This window comes from Mycteria americana, chromosome 3 (assembly GCF_035582795.1).
Source record: "Mycteria americana isolate JAX WOST 10 ecotype Jacksonville Zoo and Gardens chromosome 3, USCA_MyAme_1.0, whole genome shotgun sequence".
In the NCBI taxonomy this organism is placed as follows: Eukaryota; Metazoa; Chordata; class Aves; order Ciconiiformes; family Ciconiidae; genus Mycteria; species Mycteria americana.
Window position 1 is genome coordinate 102,687,597 of NC_134367.1, and position 20,573 is coordinate 102,708,169.

General features: G+C 40.1%; 1 protein-coding gene across 2 annotated transcripts in view; it reads right to left on the reverse strand.

Moving 5' to 3' along the window:
- Nucleotides 1-10,259, reverse strand: part of UBR2 (ubiquitin protein ligase E3 component n-recognin 2) — a 59,771-nt gene extending 49,512 nt beyond the window's left edge. For both annotated transcript variants that reach the window (XM_075496329.1, XM_075496330.1), the window contains exons 1-4: nt 10,105-10,259; nt 5,470-5,729; nt 2,612-2,690; nt 969-1,082 (exon numbers count right to left, since the gene is read on the reverse strand). In XM_075496329.1, coding sequence (XP_075352444.1) covers nt 969-1,082; nt 2,612-2,690; nt 5,470-5,729; nt 10,105-10,182 — 531 coding nt within the window. In that variant the 5' untranslated portion in view covers nt 10,183-10,259. The remainder of the gene's footprint in view (nt 1-968; nt 1,083-2,611; nt 2,691-5,469; nt 5,730-10,104) is intronic.
- Between the last annotated feature and the right edge of the window lie 10,314 nt (nt 10,260-20,573).

Below are 20,573 nucleotides of genomic sequence, written 5' to 3' on the forward strand. Positions count from 1 at the left end.
CACTGAAACCATCAGATCGGCAAAATTACTACAAAAATTTGCCTTATAGTTTCCCTTCAAAAACATCTCACAGAAATTATATTACATAACAAGACATGCAAGTGGCTAGACCAGAAGCCCAACCAGCCACTCTCATTCCTGAGATGTAATAACAGATACTAAGGGAAGAGTATAAGAAAAGGACAGAATGCTCCTCTGGTCTTCAGTAAGCTAAGACACTAATACTTCCACACCAAAGATGGTATCTGTAATTTTTAAATGGCCATTGATCATTTTTTCCCTCCACAAACATGTTAAATTTCCTTTTGAACACATATAAACTTTTAACAACAATGGTGTTTTGTAATAGTTAGTCCAACAGCTTGAATTCATACTGTAAGTAGCAGCGTGTCTTTTTGGATTTAATACGCCCAAGTTGTTATGCTATAAGAAATGGTGAAGATATGTTCTCTATTTACCTTCTCCATACCAAATAAGCTTTTATAGACCTCTATCGTATATCTCCATTACGGCTTTCCTGTAACAGCAAGTTATTTTAATTTTAAAAATCTGTGCACTTCACTTTGGTAAAAATCAGAACATATGTTGCACAGACAGCTTAATTTGGCTTCTTCATGCACATGATTACATACGGATTTTTTTTTTTCCCCCCACATGGCAGACTACCTTCACCTTTCAAAATAAGAGAGAAGAACAAACAGAACTAAAGCTGCAGAGGCAACCAAGAACATACAAAATAAAGCCTTCAAGTAGAGAATGTCATTCTAAATAACTCATTAAGTTAGACAAGACATTAATTTTGTTCAACACATAATGTGGCTCAAATATTACTATTAAATTTCCTCTCATCTCTCATGCATGGTATACAAGACTAAAAATAACCTCATATGAATGAGTTTTATATATATACACATACATATATACACAATTAACAATGTTTTGAAACTTGATGCCTCGATTGTTATTACCTCTTCTTCTGCAGTCTCTGAAGTGTTAAGTTCATGCTTTTGACAGTAAGGACCTTCTTTCCAAGCCTCTGTATCACCACAGTCACAGAAACCTCCTCCACCTGATGTTGTCATCTAAAATTATTTAAAAACAAAACAGTTCATGTGAATATGCATATACGTACATGCACATTAAGAAATGAGTAGTCATAGCTAAATTACAAAAGCATGATCACAATAATTGATAGCTTTAGCCAGTACTCTGTCAAAAAACCACAGTGAAACCGTGCCTATTTCTATGATGGCTGAAAGCTTATCTAGTTCATCAGTTTGCCTACGCCAAAAGAAAATTTCAAAAAAAAAACCCAAACCAAACAAACACAAAAGAACAACAACAAAAAAACCCAACAAAAGCTTCAAACACCCCCATTCTGCCCCACCTGAAGGCTGTGGGTTTTTTCTGGTTTTCAGTTTTTCTGAATCTATCACTTGCAATGCCATCTGTACTATTTCAGATTCTCACATTTTTAAACTGAACAAAGCCAAAGGGTTTCATATAGCACTACTACACAGTGAGTAGAAGACGTGCTGTTTACAGGAACAGTTCACAGACAAAACTTACAAATTGTCCACATAAGTCTCAGTAAGCATAGAAAAAAGTATCTGAAAACTGTAATGATATATTTACACTGTTTTAATAAAATGGATTTTAAAGCTAACATCACCTCAAATCCATAAGTGTAATAAAACTCTTTTTGAACCACAACTATTAACCGATTCATAGAAGATTCTTCTTTTGCCTATTTTTGGCATACAGGTACATCCTACAGCATCAACAAAATTAGATGGACATTTGAAACAACATAAGCTTACCCTTTTGGATGTCACCTAGACTTGTTAATTCACTAAGCTTGCAAACCAAAAACCTACATAACAAGAAGTATGCTGATATCAGCAAATTGGGTTGGGTTTCTTGGGCAAGTTGTTGTGTTTGGGATTTTTTCCTAAATCCTAGTGCTCAGTGTAACCATGCAGTGATCGGATTTACATTAACAGTAGTGCGGTATTGTCAAAAACAGATTTAAAGAAAGGCTGCACTGGTAGTTTTCACTTAGCTTCTTAGTTTAAAAATATGCTAAGGCCTTCTTGGTTTTGTTCGTAGGTCTTTTTGAACTGATCTGTACTACCAATAGCAGTAAACAGCACCTACAGTTTTAGTTTGCTATTTTAACTTTATGTTTAAAAACAAACAAAAATCCTGCTACTGTACAGAATTTTATAACAATTCAGATGTTTAAAGAAAATAAGTTTTAAAAGTGGTTTCTTAATAAAGGTTTTTCAATACCTTTTAAAAATAGTCAAACATCAAGGACAAAGCACGTCAGAAAACAACTCTAATGCTGTAAAACAACATACTTACATTTGTGAGCTTAATTGTTTTGCATAAAATTTAATTGCTCGATATTTTAAAGTGTTAACTTCCAGAATTTACACTCAGATCAAAACACTCAAGTTCTGGTAACATTATTGCAGACATAATTCCAAACTTTGTGTTCATCCAACATTATGAAATTATGTATACATTCTTAAACTTTAAACAAGGAGTTTCATACACATACAAAATTATTAATGACTACATCATATATTCCATAAGTACTACTAACCCTGTATCGGTGGTCTCTATGAATACTTCCAAGAAAGCACTCCATACATAATACACAAGTTGGGTCAACTGCACAGTCTCTGAAAACAGCAAAAAAACAGGGGGAGGGAGCAGCATTAAACAAATGTTTTTGCCTTTATTTACACATTTTACAGCAGGTAATTTTCAAATATTACCAATATGAACCTTCTGACTAATGTATATGTTATTCTGAAAGAGGAAATGGATGGCTTCCAAGGAGGGGGAAAAAAATGAAGGAGAAAAAAACCTGTTCTCATAACAGAAGAGGCTTTAACATATTGTCTGGGTAGCATGTATATTTGGGCAATACAGCCATTGCCTTCAAGAGGTGAGACAAGTATATAAGCAAGTAAACAGGTGAATTGCAGAACACAGTACAGACAGGTAAACAATACAAACCCAAGCAAATTCTCTCAAGTACAGCATTAACAGAGTACAAGCATTAACAATCTCCAGCAATTAGAGAAGACATTTTTTCACTGAACACTGGAAAGAAAGACAGTACACAACAGATTAGATCAAACCTCTGCTTCTAAGTTTAGCCCTACAAGCTCACTGAAGAGGTCCAAGAACACAATTTCCTCAGCTAGGAGATCAGAAACCATCATAAGGTCCTGCCTACAAGCACTGCTATGTTACATAGAAGCAATATTTCTAGCAAAAGGGGCTAAACAAATGAATGAGACAATTATGCATGACATTTAACTGTCTCCCTGAGAAACACTGAAAATACATTAACCCATGTAATGCAACTGACTTCAAGGCACCTCAAGATTAAGGGAGTCAGGTTTTGCAATGTAAAAATAACTACCACGATAAAGTGTCTTATGAAGCTTTTTATTAAAATGAGAATACAGAGAAACAACTTATTTTGTTTAAAAGAAAACACCAGAGATCCTGTGAAATGTTATTATCAACAATTCTCTTAACTTCATTTTACCAAATAAATTAAACGACGTAATCACTGAAAGATAATCAGGCAACCATGACTTACTATGCATAAAGTACCATTTTCACATTTGTTTTCTCCAGAGGAGCCACTAAAGGTGAAAATGTCAAAGCAAAATTATATGAAGCTCTTCTGTTTTAGAATAATTTATGTTCATGGCATTTCTTTTTTTTTTTTTTAATTAAAAAAAAATCAAAAACACTTACTGCAACAATATGCCTACAGTATTGGGTAGATTAGTTCTACAATATTGGGTATCAATTCTTCTGAGCCCTAAACTTGTGGCAATACACTTAAAAGCTCAGAACCATTTGCCAGGTAATTTCTTGAACAAATAAGGGTGCTTATACCTAAAGCAGAGGTAGACCTGTCAGCTTCACAACTGAACAGAAAAGCCACTGCTTTCAATGTATTTCATAGACTCAGAAAACAATTCTTTTCTGTATCCCACAAAAGCTTAATTTAAACTCTCATTATTCTTCATTACCAAAGAAAATTAGTCAAAGAAAATTATTAACACACAACAGGAAACATTAACAGTTTTACATCTATGTTCAGTACTTAATCGAAAGAAGATGAGACTTCATCTTGGTAACAGCAACAGCAAACATAGTCTGTATTCACTGCTGACCCTGACTTGAGCAGAAGATCGGACAAGATGGCCTACCAAGACATCCTTTCTAACCTGAATATTATGATTATATTGTTGTATTTAAATCATTTTTCTACTGAAACAAAAACCCTGAGTATGAACAGTACATTCAATCATTCTCTAAGTTCTACACCAATGGACGGCATTATTCTATGTTTTCATCATACCTGACAGTATTCTCAAGGATATACTTTACATATTGAGTTGTTGGCCTTCAAATAACAAGCGTTCAGAATAAATTAACAGAACTCCCACAGTTTTCATTAGTCCATATGAAGAGTATTTGATCATTAATGTATCACTTCTAGGCCGCAATGCAATTTGACTTGAATTAAAACACTAGTTCTGAGGTTTGGTTTTTTAGTTCTTTGGGACCAGATTTCATTAAAAGGTACTAAAGAAACTGTGGAAATTCTTTTTATAGCCTCTGACAGTCCTCAGCCTCCCACTCAGTAATTCTCTCTCCCACTTTTTCACAGGTGTGAAGGAAGAACCTAAGAACACCTGAGAGGAGATGGAGTTTTCTTAGTGGTTGAAAGGATCTAAGTACCCACCAGTTTAATTTCATCCAACCCAAGATAAGAGGTCTCAAAACACCTCCAAAACTACCTATTCTAGCTGATCATTGAAATAGCAATGCAGAAGAGGCAGCTTGCTGAGTTAAGTATCTCAAGTCCACCCTGAATCAGAACTTAAGCGAATAAGGCCAATACAGTATCATGTTTCTAGAGAAGGAGAGCACTAGAGAATAAAATTATTCTAGAATAATTCTCCCTGTAAATTAAGAGGATGGAAACCCAGAAAAATAAACCCTCCAAATAAGACCGACATTCCCTCCCCCCATCACCCCACCAAGTGGGGGTTATGCCTGTTTTAGCATCCAACAGATGGTTTAACAGGTCATGGAAAAAGGTCTAAAATACAGGATCAACACTAACCTGATATTAAAAACCTGAATTACATGCACGTACACCTACCCACTTACTTCTGATTAATGTCCTTAAATCACACTGACAGTTCACCCCAACCACTTCTACATTATACGAATTAATATTTTTCCATTTACAAACCTGTAGTGTGTTAATTTTCCCCTGGTCCCACCTGTCATGAAATACTGCAAGGTTACTTTAAAAATACATTTGGGGTATCAACTGTTCATTAGGACAGTATAATCTTACTGAAAAATGTTCCATGACTTCACAAATTATAAATACTTCACAAAGCTAAGTTGAACTACCTGCAGGAATACGTAGGCTCTCCCACTTTAAAAACACGGCCACAAAGATGGGAAGGTTTGTTCGCTTGCTCAAGCTTTGGAAAACCAAATGCAGGATCTTCACCACAAAGATACCATTCCATTGGTCCCAGCAAAACGTGTTGTGCCAGCATGTCTTCTCTTTGTGGGGCAGGGTTAGGACCCCTGCAGTAAATTTTTGGTACATAATAGGCCAGATGCTGGTATACTTCTTTCTGAAGGTCATTTGCTTGCAGCCATTTCTTTTAAATTAAAAGGAAAGAGAACACAAATTGTTCATTAATAAAAATACCAAACATAGTTCTATCCATCAAGATGACTTTTTTATTTCTAAATCAAAAATCTAAAATGGCATTGCAAAACTAGGAGGTCATGCTTCCTTCTATGTGTTAAATCTAGATGATCACAGAAGAAAGACATTAGGAAAGGAATCATTTGTTTCCCCACTTGCACATTTTATCCTTTTGACATACAAAATTCTTTTCAAAAACACAAGATTTAAGAGACCAAATTCTTTAAAATTTTCTTCCGGGATGCACGACCAGTAACACTTCCCAACATTAGCAGTGACTTTTAGGATACGGCCCGAACTGTGCTGGTTGCACTTCTTTGGAATGCAGACTGATGCTGCCAGCTGGGGACACAGAGGAGGAGCAGAAGCCTGGAGTTGGCAAGGAACAAGCAAAGACAAAAAGTACAAGGAGAATGGCAAACACAGAATTAGGTAACAGTCCCTCTCTTATTTAATGTCAACAAATTACCTAAGAAAATGAGGGAGTTTTGGTTTCTCCTACCACCAAAATAACTTACCTGAATTACTATATCGAGTGTGATGTTAGATCCATGAATTCTCTTAGTCAATCAATTGTAAAAAACAATGTTGACAGAGTTTTTAAAAGCCATCAAAATCCTGTACCTGCTATAAGCCACCGAAAAACTCACAGCTCTTTCCAGGTTTTTTTCCCTTGTATACACACACAGAGTAAAACAAATCCTCTAGGACAACAATTGGTTTATTTCTGCCTTGTGGATTACAATTTTGTAAAGGTTTAAACTGTAAATTAAAGCTGTGAGGTTTTTATAATAAACAAATGAGAGCAAGCACATACTGCAAGTGTGCAATGATTAAATCCTGTGTTACATAAACAGCCTTAGTATGCCATTTCTCATTGTAAATATGACAACCAGATACCCCCTGGCAACTTCAGAAAAAGAATTCAGAATCAACCCGAAACTGTACATGAAAACCAAGAATTAATTATACCACAATAAATGGGTTTGGTAATCAAATGTTACAGCTTGATTTACTCTGAATTATTTATGACTTATTCTTAAGAACTTATGTTTGAGACAACACAGTTGTTGTAAGTTCTTCAGGATACAGACATATAAAGCCAGCAGATCATTTGTGCCATCTAAGAATGGCTGCATTTTTGCTTTTTTTATATATACATATATATATATAGTAGCATTTTCATTTACTAGCCTATGTTTTCTAAAGCAGAACTTCATATTAAAAAAACCCCAAACTTATTTGTCAGTACAGCTCTTATTAGAATAATACGCTTTCCTTACTTGTCTTTCCTTAAGTTTGACTTCTTAAAATCATAATCAATCTACTAAATTTTCTGCATTGATCTAGCTTTGATGGTCAAAGTCCAGCTTTTTCCCAAGAAAGTCCATGGGAAAAGGTTGCCAAAAAGCCATATGCAACAATCTAGAAGTTTACAGATAATCTTACGATTCCCGCCAAGATTCAGAGAATACCGCACAAAAATGAAAAAAGTAAAGTTTTCATTAGTAAGAATTTGATTTGGGTTTCTTCCCAGCTCATTAATCTTTTCCTCCCCCTTCACCGTTTGTGCCAAATATCTACTACCGCCAGGAACTGACCCAATCACAGTGAAACTTAGTCTGTTCCATGATTTCCATTTAATAAGATCATTTTTAGCTTATTTTCTAGAGCCTATATTAGTTATTACACCTGCATTTTTCTCAGAAAAATACCTTTAATTTCAGCCTTTTAATTCAGCAGTACATTACTAATTTCTATCTAGAAAATACACAGTGCACATTAACTACACTACAAGCTCAGACAAATACCTAGCCAGAGAAAATTCTTGTTCCTCGAGTAAACAGCTTTCCCATCCCAAAAACTCTGGGAGTCGTTGCCTGAAAGTTAGGTGTGGCAACACTGAATGTCATCACACCTAAATCTCTTCGTGGAGCCAGTTCTATACATATACCTGCACATACAGTTTTGCAAATCAGATCCTGGCTAAAAGAATATCAGAAAGAAGTACATGCTACTACGACGAGGAAACAGATGTCACTCCAAGAGCTACCAGTAAGGCAACTCAAAATACTGTTGTGCATGTAAAATTACTAGAAATATATACATACGCATACATAGGTTGCGCTGCCTTTCTAAATCGCTACCTGGGAGGTACTGATCTCCAGTAAAACTACTCAAAACTTTGGAATTTGTTCTTCAACAAAAATATTTTGTATTTAGGCAAGTTTTCAGTTGGTATTTGTTTATCTTCTATCCTGAAGTCATATGTAAGAAAACCTAATGTTCTACTCTCCCAAGAGAGGTTTTTGATAAAGAGAAGTGTATTCCTCTTCACTTCCTCCCCCCTCAGACTTACTCTCCTGCAGCAATTTTTGACTGCCGGGGGGGGGGAGCATTTATCAAATAACATTTTATGTAAGTAAATACGTAATGGTCCATCAGGGTTTCTATTAAATCCACATCTAAGTAAGAGATACTAGGTGAACAAAACACGTAATACAAATAAGCCATAAAACAACTCAGTTTACCGTTTCAAAAGCTAAAAGGTACAATTTATGTTTGTCTTAGGTACACAAATAAACATTTGCAATGTTTGGCTCATGTTCTGTTACAGATAATTTATTCCTTTGATTGTTGTTCTTTGGAAGTTTATCATTAAGTTGTTGCAATGAGAAACTGAAGTGTAAAGTGCTGCAACTATTGCTTTGGGCTGGCATTTGTTTTGTTAATATTGGGCTAACAGCAACGTAATGCTATCAGAAAAGGAAGGAGAAAAACAATGCTAAAACCCAAGTACATTGTTTACTTATACAATCAGGCAGTGCCAGCAGCATTTAGCTGCTAGCACACTGCAGATTTGAGTGACACATCTCAGAATTGCAGCTTGTGCCAGTGATGACAGAGAATAAAAATGAAAAAGAATTTACTAAGTTTAAACTGGCACTTGTATCTATAGCAAATTCCTAAACATGTGTTCCACTTGGTGCACCATTGCCTTTGGTTTAACCACAGTGTGACCCAAAAAAAGCATCTGCTACTCCCACAAACAAAGTAATTTGGGGTCCGTATGGGCTACTATATGAAGTGTTTGATGGAATTACTGGGTTTTCTGCTGAGGGGAAGGAAGACTAATCCTGGAGCTAAACTGGCTAGGATATAGCTAACTATGCACATTTGCCCATCTAATCATACCTTTGTCTGCACTGTAGATATACCACCACAATCTGAGGATAACCCGAATTATAACGTTGTCTTTTATTTTCTTGTGGAAAGCAGCCAATGTAATTCTCATCGAAATACACAGAGACAGCCTTTCAAGGTCTTACCCTACAGACATGCACATGAGCAGTCCCAATATTTTAACAAATATATCCAGTTCCTCAAACGCACGAGTGTCTATAAGATCTGGCACCTACTCCAGAAACTAAAGTTTCCCTGAAAACTTTACTCTCAAGACTTCACTCCTCTTCCCTTTCAACTACTCTTCGTAAAAGCAGGAAAAGCATATAAACAAGAGTAGATTACTTCAAATATTACATTGATTTCACCAATATTTCCTCTACAAGTGTCCCATTCTAAGAATCCTAAGCTTAATGAGTGCAAGCTTTTGCCAGAACTGCATCTTAAATACTGGGGGGGGGGGGGGGGGGGGGGGGGGAGGGGAAGAATCCTGTAATTAAACTTCTGACACTACAAAGCACATACGGGGTCAGACATGCACCTAAATTAGGGGGATCCTCTCACGCCGAGGGATGATTGCCGGTAGAGAGACGTCAAAAGGCAGCAAACTAGGCAGGCGAACTAAACTTCTCAGCTGCTTGGAGAAGGCGAGGAAGCAGTAGGCGAAGGAACGAGACACCGAGAAGCGGCCCCGCTCCCACCGCCGGCGTCCGCGCCCGCCAAGCCCCACGACCGGCGGGGAATCGCGGCCGCCCTCGGCTGGGGGTGACCACGGCCAGGCGGCTTGCTGAGGAGCCACCTGCGCCAGCCAGAACAACAGGAAAAGCTGGCTGCTCGCTGCGACCGATTTCGGCTACTGCAACAGCGGCGCTGTCGACAGCAGCAGGCTCGGGCCAGAAAGAGACGCCGCTGCCAGCCAGGGCTGCCCTTACCAGCAGCCCAGGCAGCGACACCCCCTCACGGAAAGTCTGCTCGCCCCCCGCCCCCGGGCACAGCCTCGCCCCGGCCCCAGGAATGGCCCCTGGCCCTCACGGCCCCACCGCCGGCCGGGCAGGCCGGTGCCGCCCGCCGGCCTCGCCAGCCTCCGCTCCTTCCCCGCCCCAAGCACTTCTCGCCCTTCCGCCCCGGGCCCGCCGTCTCACCACAGCGATCTCCTCGGCGGAGCACTCCAGCAGGCTCTTGTCAATGGCCTGCACCTCCGCCTCCAGGTCCGCCGCCATCTTCTCTCCCCCCCCCCGCCCCGCGCCGCCGCCAAGGCAGGCACACCCGGAACCGGGCCCGGCCGGCCGCTCTGCCCGGGAACCCACTTCCGCCCCGCCTCCGCCCGTACGTCACCGCCCGCGGCGCCGCGGCGCCGCGGCGCCCGCGTTGCATTCTGGGAGTTGTAGTCTTTCCCGGGCGCCTGCCCCCCGCCCCCCGGTCTCCTAGGAGACGGCGCCCGTTGCCCGGGGCCGTGGTGCGGGACTCGGCGAGGGCCCAGCCCGACGCCGGGGAGGGCCGGCGGCTCGGCACCCCCGCTCCACGGCCTTCTTCACGCAGTCGTTTGCCCTTCTCGATGCCCGGGACGGGGGGCATCTTCGGTCTCGCTGGCAAAGCCGGGTGGCCCCAACGGCTGAATCCCGCTCGTCCTTCACGGGCCCGGCCTGTCAGCGCGGCCCACGGGCGAGGGGCCGGCGAGGGCTTCCCGGGAGGCTCCCCGGCACCTCGCGTGGGTAAAAAGAAAAAAAAAAAGTAAATTACGTGAATCTGGCAACTACAGCTTTAAGACAAATGTTACTAAATTGCAGAAGCTATAAATCCTGTTGCTCAGCCGTCCTCCTTCCCTGGCTCCCTCAGGGGCCGCACACCACCCAAGCTGTGGCGTCGTAGCTCAGCCTTGCTCATTCAGGTAGAGCCCCGGGTTTGCAACTTTAAAAAAAGTCACCACCAACAAAACCAGCAAACAATCATCGCCCGTAACTCTATCTCATTTTAGTTAATACAGGCTCTTTGGTTCTTACGAAGTCTTTCCGAAAACCTGTTGTACCACTGTTGTACTCACAGGCTTGCCTGCGTGCCGGTGCTGCACCACTGTAATTACAGCCAGGCCAAAAACTGAGCAGACATGTCTAACTTTGTGTGTACGGCCACACGGCACCTGAGCAACTGCGTGGGCCATGCCGAGGGCTTCACGCCACACCTTCCTTTGCTTGCTACGAATTTCTGTGTGGACCTAAGTGTCATGCACAAACTAAATATTATTTCCACCTCGCACCCTCTGCCAGCCTTCATGGAGATAAGGACCCACCCTGCAGGAATCTACACCAGCAAATCCTGCTGAGGAAGTTCCTGCTCTGGACACTTTACACTCCCAAATCTAGCCAATGCACAGGAGTGGAATCAACAGGCAGGAAAGACAAAACGAGTTATAATTGCCTGAAATACTAGCCAAAGGTGACCATAAATGTTACCTTTGCCAAACACTACTACCTTACAACAAAACTGTGCATTAAAAGTGAGTTCCAGTTCACGGTTTATACTCCTTAACAATTTTTAAACGTTCTCATAGTGGGTATGCATAGTTGGTTTTTCCCTTTTTTGCCTTATTTCTTTCTTCTTCCTTCTCCTCATTCTCCCCTCAACTAATAATTTAAATATTGAGTTACCCAAGGGAGAGACATTATCTTGTATCCGTCCAAGCAGTAACAAATACATCTATGGCCATATATTAATAGAAGAAAGAAAGTGGGCTGCGTGCCATTGCCTGGCTACTCTCGAAGAGATTTAACGTTCCCTGCATCAGGGGGCAGCAGCACACGCTCGCGTATTAGTCATACTATATAAGCACTTGTTTCTGAAACCTCAAGGGTTTATAAATCATCGCATTTACTTACATACTGTGTTTGGGAGTACTGGGGAATTTTGAGATGAAGGGAACATACATGACTGGAAAGACTGATTGCAAGAACTGAAAAAGATGGGTTTAGCCAGCGCTATGAGGGAATCGTAAAAGGATGGCCTTTGGAATATTAATTTCACCTCCTAATATTTTAAGAATAAGCTTAATTTCCCTTTGTCTGATTGTACTATTGCTATATGCAGGGTACATCTTCTTACTGTATTTATTTTTATATCTTTGCCACTTTTTGACTAATTGTTCTTAGAACACAGAAAATAATTATATATTCCTTAGAAGATCAGTAAAGCCCACGCTGTGTCTCATTCATGCGCTGTTGATGCCTAAGAAATACAGAACATGACGCTTCTTTGGAAGAAGGCAGAGGGTGAAAGCAAGCTGTATGATGTAATTGTCTCTCCTTCTGAGCTGCATGAAGAAAATGTTAGAAAAATCCTGGAGTTTAGTAATGTGAAAGGCATCTTATTTTACCTAGAAAGGTGGGCAACCCAAACAGAAATTAGACTGCAAAGCCATTATTTCAATATGAGCATAACAGCTTCCTGGGTATCATTTTTTATAACTTTGGGTAGAATTTTCCATAACTTTTAGCCTGTGCCATTAACTTCATAAGCAAATGTATTATTCAAATTCAGGAACAATAATTAAGGTTGAGGAGACTGCCTTTATCTTCTGCCAAAAAGCCTTACTCTTCCCAGGTCTATTATCAGATAGAAATTGAAGAAAAGAAATGTAGAGAAATTAATGTTTTTACAGGGTTAACAGTAAACCTTCATAGCATTTCTCTGCTCTAGCTGATAGGTTTCTGCATCTCACCTTGCTGTCAACACACAAAATAGCCCACAGAATGCTACAAACTATGGTTATGAAAGATGCAGATATCATCTATAGCTCTTTTACCTCCTGACCTGTCTGTTTAAGCACTGCTTGCCTCTGCCATTAAAAAAAAAACAACAAACCAACCAACCAAACAAAAAGAAACCAAAAATTAAATGGTACTTTGACTGGGGGTCAATTAACTTGATTAGGTTCCAGTATTTTTAATAAATGCTGCATCCATTAAAAACATAATGTAAATAGGCACAATTGAGCAAATATTAATAATGACAGTGGAGACTGATAGTTCCTTTCTAAAAACTGTTTTAGAAGCTACTAATGAAACAGGATCTTCCACCCTAGAAGACTGCCTCTCGATGCAAGCCAACAGAAGCCTAGCTATTTTGAAAGAGAAAGGGCGTCCAGTAGAGCATGCTCCAAAGAGCTGCTCTGCTTACAGAAATTATTGTCATCTTGGCTGAGTACTGCTTGAATGGGATCATCTTCAGGGCCTGTTGCATTTGCAACTAGGAATGGATGAAATCATAAGGTAAAGGGATATTGGAGGGAATTTTTAAGTGGCTGGTCTGCTGGCATGTTCACTGTACCTTAAATGCAGTCAATTTAATATCACTGTATTAATTTGAATGTAAATAGAAAAATATTGCCTATCTAGACTGCAGGGATAGATGTCTTCTTTATAGACTCAGAAAAATAAAATGCTATTTAATTTTCCCCACATCGACAGAGTTTTCTGGCAATCATTATGACAGGCAAGTCTTGTGAGAAGGATTCAGAAATGTTTCTATTCTCTGTGAAAGTTTAATCTCCTGGTACAGTTAAAAAACATTTTAAAAGTATTTATTTCCTTGTCTGCTCTCTAAAACAATGCTGCAGTTGTAACTTAATTTCAAACTTTAACTATTAAAGCAAATGATCAGCATTTTGCTTCATTAAGTTGATATTACGTACCTATATCTAAGATCACCACCTTGCAAAGACATTTGTTTCTCTTTAATCTTCCCTAAGTCAGCAACCCTTTCCACCAAATAAAGCATGTGTCTAGGTGTAGGATTCAGGTTTATATTTTCAATAACAGTAATTTTGATAAAACAGTTTGCTTAGCAGACACTGAATGACCAAAGTAGTGATTTTTACATTGCAAATATAATTTTTAAAGCCATTATCATTTACATGGTTTCCCTCCCTTCCTCTTCAGTGCCGGATGAGGTAGGTTTGTAGTCACCATCTCCTACATAGTCTTCAGATAAATTCAGATGGTAATTCTTTTATTTCTGTACTGCCAATTCCAATGACAAATTATGCTGACCAAAATAGAATTTTGCCTGTGATAATGTTAATTAAAAGATGAATTGTGAATGAGGTGAACAATGACACCCAGTACTTGGTGGATTGATAAGACATAGTTCACTAAGCAAGACATTATTCAGAACAAAAGAGCACATGGTAATCTGCAAACACAGGTTATTTTAGGAATTTAGTTCAGAATTAGAGTATTAAAAATACTATCTGACAAACTGTAGGCGATTCTTTATTCCTTGGAGGCACTAGTGCTATAATATCAGCCCTTTTAGCAATAAATCAGAATAAGCTTATTTCTTTTCCCGGGTTTTGCATGATCTTAGATTATAGGTTTATAATATTATAAACATGATGTCAAGAAAAATTATTTTAAAAGATACTAAAAGCAGAGCATATTGCATAATAACAGTGAACAGGAGACATAATGGAAAGCCTAAAGATACTGTGGCCATTTTCCCATCTGGTGAATGCTCTCTGCAAGTCTAGCAAAGGCAGTTACATAACTGATTTTTATTGCATTAGGCAACAGCAATATTGCTAAGCAAACCGATGTGCAGAATTAGAAAGCTTCTTCCACAGTGGAAATGAAGAAAAAAGACGGAGGAAGGGTTCTCGCTTAACCCAGTAAGAGGGCAGGGCAAGAGGGTGTGCATCTTCATTAATGGATCATGTCAGGGTGACAACATGATTTATTCTCATCACGCAGCATCTTAGAAAAAATACAGTGCAAACTCAGTCCACGATAATTTCGCTGCTTTCTGCAGTGTAACGTGTCAACAGTCTAGAGCTCAGACTGGTAAGTTAAAATGCCAACCTCTAAAAGAGATTTAACAAGAGCTAAGATAATAGTCAGTAATGAGTTGTACCGGGGGAAAAAATTAACAAGGGAGCAAAGGGAAAAAAAATACACAGAAAAGTGCCTGATCTAGTTTGTTTTCACTGTAAATTCAGAACACTGCTAGTATCTATTTAGACATAGCTTTTAATACAAAGAGGTCTGTGAGCTGGTACCAGGAAAGCCTACGTTTGCGGTGCATGGGTGGTCAGCTTTGACACCTAGGAAGGTGCAAGTGCCACTTGAAATTTTTGCCGTAGCTAACGCCCTTCCCCCTGCTTATTCACTGGTGCTGATGAACATACAGGCTTATGTTGCAACCTTCCCCTTAGCTGGCCTTTCTTTCATGTGGTTGACTATTTTTCAAGCTTGAACAACTTTTAATTATCCTTGAGACTTCTGCCACTCGTGTTTGTGTGGCAAACGAAGTGATAGGAAGGGGGGTACACAGACAGACAGCCGCCCATATGAAGTGTAGTTGTACACGCTATGTTTCTGTAGGAGCAGACTTTTAAAACCCCTGCATGAAAAAAGAGCAGTCATGGTATTTAGCATCAACTGCAGTGCAAGAAAGTGCATTGTCAAAGTTAAGAGACCTAGACCTGTTATAATGGGTGTAGGATATGGTGAAGTAGGTAGGCTAAGAAGTGCTGCTACAACAGAAGAGGACCTTCGGAGTCATGACCACTTTGGTGGCTGGGTTGCAGGAATCTCGGTCTTGAGCAGAAGGAAAAATTTTGCTTTTCCATATTCGCAGCACTAGGTGGCAATACGCTGCACAGGCATGGCAGTGCAGAAGTCCTCTTCTGCTGCTTCCACTCCAAGCCCTCGGCAGCTCCCACTCGCTCCAGTCTGCAACCGGAAGGGTGTGGGCGGTGGGACTGGAGGAGCCATCCGACTTCAGATTTTTTTTTCTCTCAAATCAGGCTTTAACTGCTTAGTGACTGGTGCTTAGGAAAATTCAAGACATTTTTGGAATGAGTCAGGTTTTAGAAGACAAGAAATGTGCTGCGAAATGCCTGGGGGCCACGGATAGGGCCTTGGGTGGTAGGAGAGGCAGGAGAGGGAGAGAAGCAGGAGTGGCCGAGGAGTCACCTGCAGAGGTGGACGGCAGGACGAGCACAGCTGCAGTCATCCTTTGGCAGAAGAAACTGGAGCAACCTCCTCTAGCATGGCCCCTGCCTACAGCACCGCAGAGGAGCTTCTGGGTGTCATGAACAGCTGGACACCGCGATGGTGACGCTCAACGACGTTGCTTGTTCTCGGCTGATAGAGACAAGAACTGATACCGAACCGCTGGAGGAAGAGTTCTTGGCTCCGTCTGAAACCACGTTTATGTGCAGTTACGCAGGGGATGCACAGAGGAAATGGGAACGTACAGCCCACAAGCAAAGGCAGGGTGTATGAAAGATTTATCTGGGAATATGAAAATGCTTTGAACAAGTGAACTAACTCTTCTTCTTTTCCCCTTCATTCGCACAACGGAGCAATTTTAAATTAGAACAGGTTGTAACAGATTTAATTTAGATCACCATGGTGCCTAGTGTAATGCTACAGCATTTTCTAGTTTATATTCTTCCCTGATTTTAAAGGGCTAAACAGTTTTTAAATTGTGAATTTGTTATAGAATGTATGGCTGCTAGACAGTCCTAACCAATTAGAAATTTTTTTACTGCACCATGATTAATTTTGTTAGATAAAACTAGTGAAATACAACGGAAAGTAGAAATAAAAAGCATTTAAGTGCTGTACAGCTATGATTTACTCTTCAGGGATGCATTTAACACTGTCTCCAGCAGAACAGCTTCATCCATTTTCCAAACATTCATTTGTTTATTTCAAGATTAGTCTCAGTTATAAACAGACATTAAATCACCTCCAGGCCCTAATACATTGTAATGAAGTATTGTAAACCATGTAGTATGTTGGTTTAAACAATGTAATCAGAAAGCAACAAAACCATTTTCTCCCGGTTCTTGCTGGCTCCCTGACTTCTTCTGTCTGTTCAAAGAAAAGTTCTTTTTAGTCTGTAAATGTCAAGGTCAATCAGAGGTCAAGTTTGTGCTTTTGAGCTGTGGTTCCTTTCAGGTTATTGGCTTTGTTTTATTACTGAAAGGAACCATCCATTTTGGCATATAGAGCAAAGAAGTCATGTAATCCTATTAAATACAAAACCAACATGTACAAATAACGGTGAGGGTTTGACAATCACACAAAAGCCCCCTTTTTCTGCCCACGGTTAAGCCTGTGCTGAGTAATTAATGGTCCTTCGATGAGCCTGTCTATACCGGGAAAACTGCCTAACTAGTTTTCAAAACACTCGCTCAAAAACTGGTTACAAGCACAGCCGAGAGACCCTTTTAGGCAAGCTGGCGTCTTTCTACTGTGATGCTCAGGAATGGGATGGGGACAGAAGCAGCTACCTGTCGCCTTCCATCTCGGAGCAGAAAATGGCACAGAAGGAGACAGGCACAATCCTAGGCAGAAGATTGTTGGAAGCAGAGAGACTTGAATTAACAAGGAAGAAGGAGGGAAGCATCTGTAGAGAGTTAAGGATAAAAGGAGGCACTTTACGTTACCAGAAAATAAACTTGCTTTGTTGGCAGTAGAGAGAAGAAGTGGAAAGCCGGGCACAAAATCTAAGACATAAAAAATTAACTACAAATACCTCACTGATTTCCTTGCGAAGAACGTTTACGCATAGTGCAAGGTCAGTAGAAGAAAAAATTAGGAAGAGGAAACAAGGTATAATCAGAGGTTAAAACGGAGCAAAGAAAGTGTAGGATAATTTAAAGAACACTGTCCTCACAGCGGTATCTACACAGAGGTAACTGAAGGAAAATGCTGAGTATTTTCGGGTTCAGTTAGTTACAATCAGATGTAAACTATGGGCTTGCAACGCTCTCAGTTCTACTTGTCACTTCTTTGAGGACAGTCTACTACAGTACATGAAAACTACTGAGGCTGTGCGAAACCCAGTTTTCATAAGCAACATTCATAACATTATTTTCACATCCCTCAGACAAGCATATAGGTTATCACAACCTTAAAATCTCTGTCTGCTGGCAAGGCAAGACATTACCATCCTAGAGCATATGCAAGCATATGAACCGACTGGATCTATTACTAATAAAAAGAGATGAGCTGATTGAGAGTACAGATAGCAATTGCAGATAAGATGAAGAACTGCATGAAACGTAGGCAGGAGCTGCAGAAATGAACACCAAACCAGACATACAATCGAATATAATAAACATTACAGCAGTGGAAATGGGAAGCAGAGAAATCTACATTACCCAGATTGTGAAACAAGCCTTACAAAAAGCCAGGCAGTAAAAGTTTCCAGCCTATCATATTGCAAGGTCAGATAGACAACAAAGATGCTTGGAGTTTAAGCGTGGAACAGGTCCAAGATCTTCAGATGGCCTTGTAATAGGAAGGGAAAAACACTGGCACGCCGCTAGGGAAGGACCTCCACGCAGGACTGATCCTTAAACACAGACTCGAGAGCTTTTCAGCAAACGCTTCAGTGAGAACGGCCTCTAATGGTGCAGTCTTAAAACAAGTCTGGAAGAAGCCTCACTCAACCCTGGGTTCACTCCCTGGCTTGAGCATATTTTAAGAAGGCCGCAGGTTCAGGATGAATAATTAGGGCTGAATTAATTTTTTTGTCCTCCTTTGTTCCCAGCGCATCGCTCAAGTAGTGCAAAGAAAGTGAAATACACCCACAGCTCCCCATCTGGGGATTTCCTCAACTGATATACAATCAATGTATAATTAGCTCCTTTGCCTCTCTCTGGGGTGCAGAGGAATTATCAGTGTCTCAATCTTCAGCTATCACTAGCTGCTAGATTAGTCAGCTGGCGTGGGACCCAAAACAAAAAGCCATGGATCTGTACCTGTCCTCCCGAGGGGGTTGAGAGATGTTTGCATGATACTCTGTAAAATATATACCCAGAGAAACACAGATGCATGCCTTGTCATTGCTAGAATTTCTGAATAAAGTGAAGTGGATTCTGCAGACGAACACATCAACTAAAGAAAATGTTGATTTGAGAAACCTCTTTTCCCTTCATAGATGTGACTCCCCGTATTTCTTCAAGCTTTTCTAGCAAGCTGGCAATGCTGTGGGTACCACAGACTAAGAGATGAGCCTTCCAGTCCCTAGGTTATCCAGTCATCACTGGTGGGTTCCCAGGGAGCTCTCAGGTGCGGGAGGACAAGTTGGTACTACACATGGCTAGAATAAAACTTTGGAGACTTTTATAGGAAAATTACACAATTTAGTGATCCAGAAGAGAGTCGTCTTTTTTTCCCTCTGAAAACAGTCTCATTCCCAATTTGCACCATTAGCTCTCTTCTCAACAGAACAGACACAAAAGTCTGAGACCTTTAGTCTCACCCACCTAAGCTTGCGTTTGGAGCACCACATGGAGATTGTTTTGGGGACCCCCTGTTTAATTTCCCAACTTCCATATTTGTTTGGAGAGTCACAGGCCATTTGAATGGGATGGAGGTAGTTTCTTCATCTCTACAAGCAAAATTTGTCCATCGGAAAGCATACTATAAGACTTCATGTATTTACATATCCCTGGATTTACTTGTCATCTGCTGCCCTTCAGCTGCTGCTGGCAAAACTGCCACAGCAAATTGAGCAAATTGTTTTTCCTGTACTATTAATTTTGTTAACCTGCTTTATAGGGGTCCCTTGTAGTTCCCAGTCTCACTGCAGCTATACAGTAACTCCATCGCATTTTCGGCTTTCTGTTTTTCAGTGCAGGTCTCACCTCCTCAAGTGTTTTGGGGCCACCAAACAAAACCACTGACACAGCAATGTAAATGTGCTTGCCTTCTACTGTAAGTGCATTTGCATCACTATCAAAATGTGAAACAATACAGCTTATTTCAATCTGATGATGTAAAGTGCCTTTCATCACTATAAACAGAATATACTGTATATATATTGGATATACAATATGAGTCTAGCCATGTTAGTTAGTAGTATTTTTTAAATCATGACAGCTGTACCCTTACAGTTTAAATGCATACTTGCCCACTGTCACATATGTAAGAAACAAATAAATGAGATGCAGCGAGACCTAGAAGTGACCACTATATATGACTATAAAAGACTTGGATAAAAATTCAGGTTACAATTCTGAATGGGAAAGTTCAGAGCAGAAGGTGTGGATGGTTGTTTTCTTTTAAACTTCTTCAACAAACCCTACACAGAGTACATTCAACTCTGCATAAAATCAGCAAAATAATTTGCTTCCATGTTGAGGAATATGAAATAGAAAACTGAGAAACTGCTGAAAGAAGGGTGGTATGATGACTGGGATAGTTCTGACCAGAGATGGGCGCCTGAGCTCTTTCCACACAATATGCGGTGTGCTATTGCCAATATCGTATCCACTTCCGATGGACAAAATCCTGAAAAAATTACACTGCTGGCATTGCACTGAAATTCACTACATACACTGGAAAACTTTAATCTTGATTTCAGTTCTCAGTGTGGACTTGGATGTGTTGCACATTGTGGTAGGGAACCACACTGACTTAATCATATCTGTATTTAGATATTATCTTTCTGTTACAGAAAATGATTTAGATTAACTGCAACTTAAAGTTAAGATGCCAGGCTTCTTTCTACTCTCATCACACATCTTCTTCATAACTGTTTACCTTTTATCTTTAGAAAATTTTTGCATACAATCAGCTTAATTTTTCCTTCCCGTACT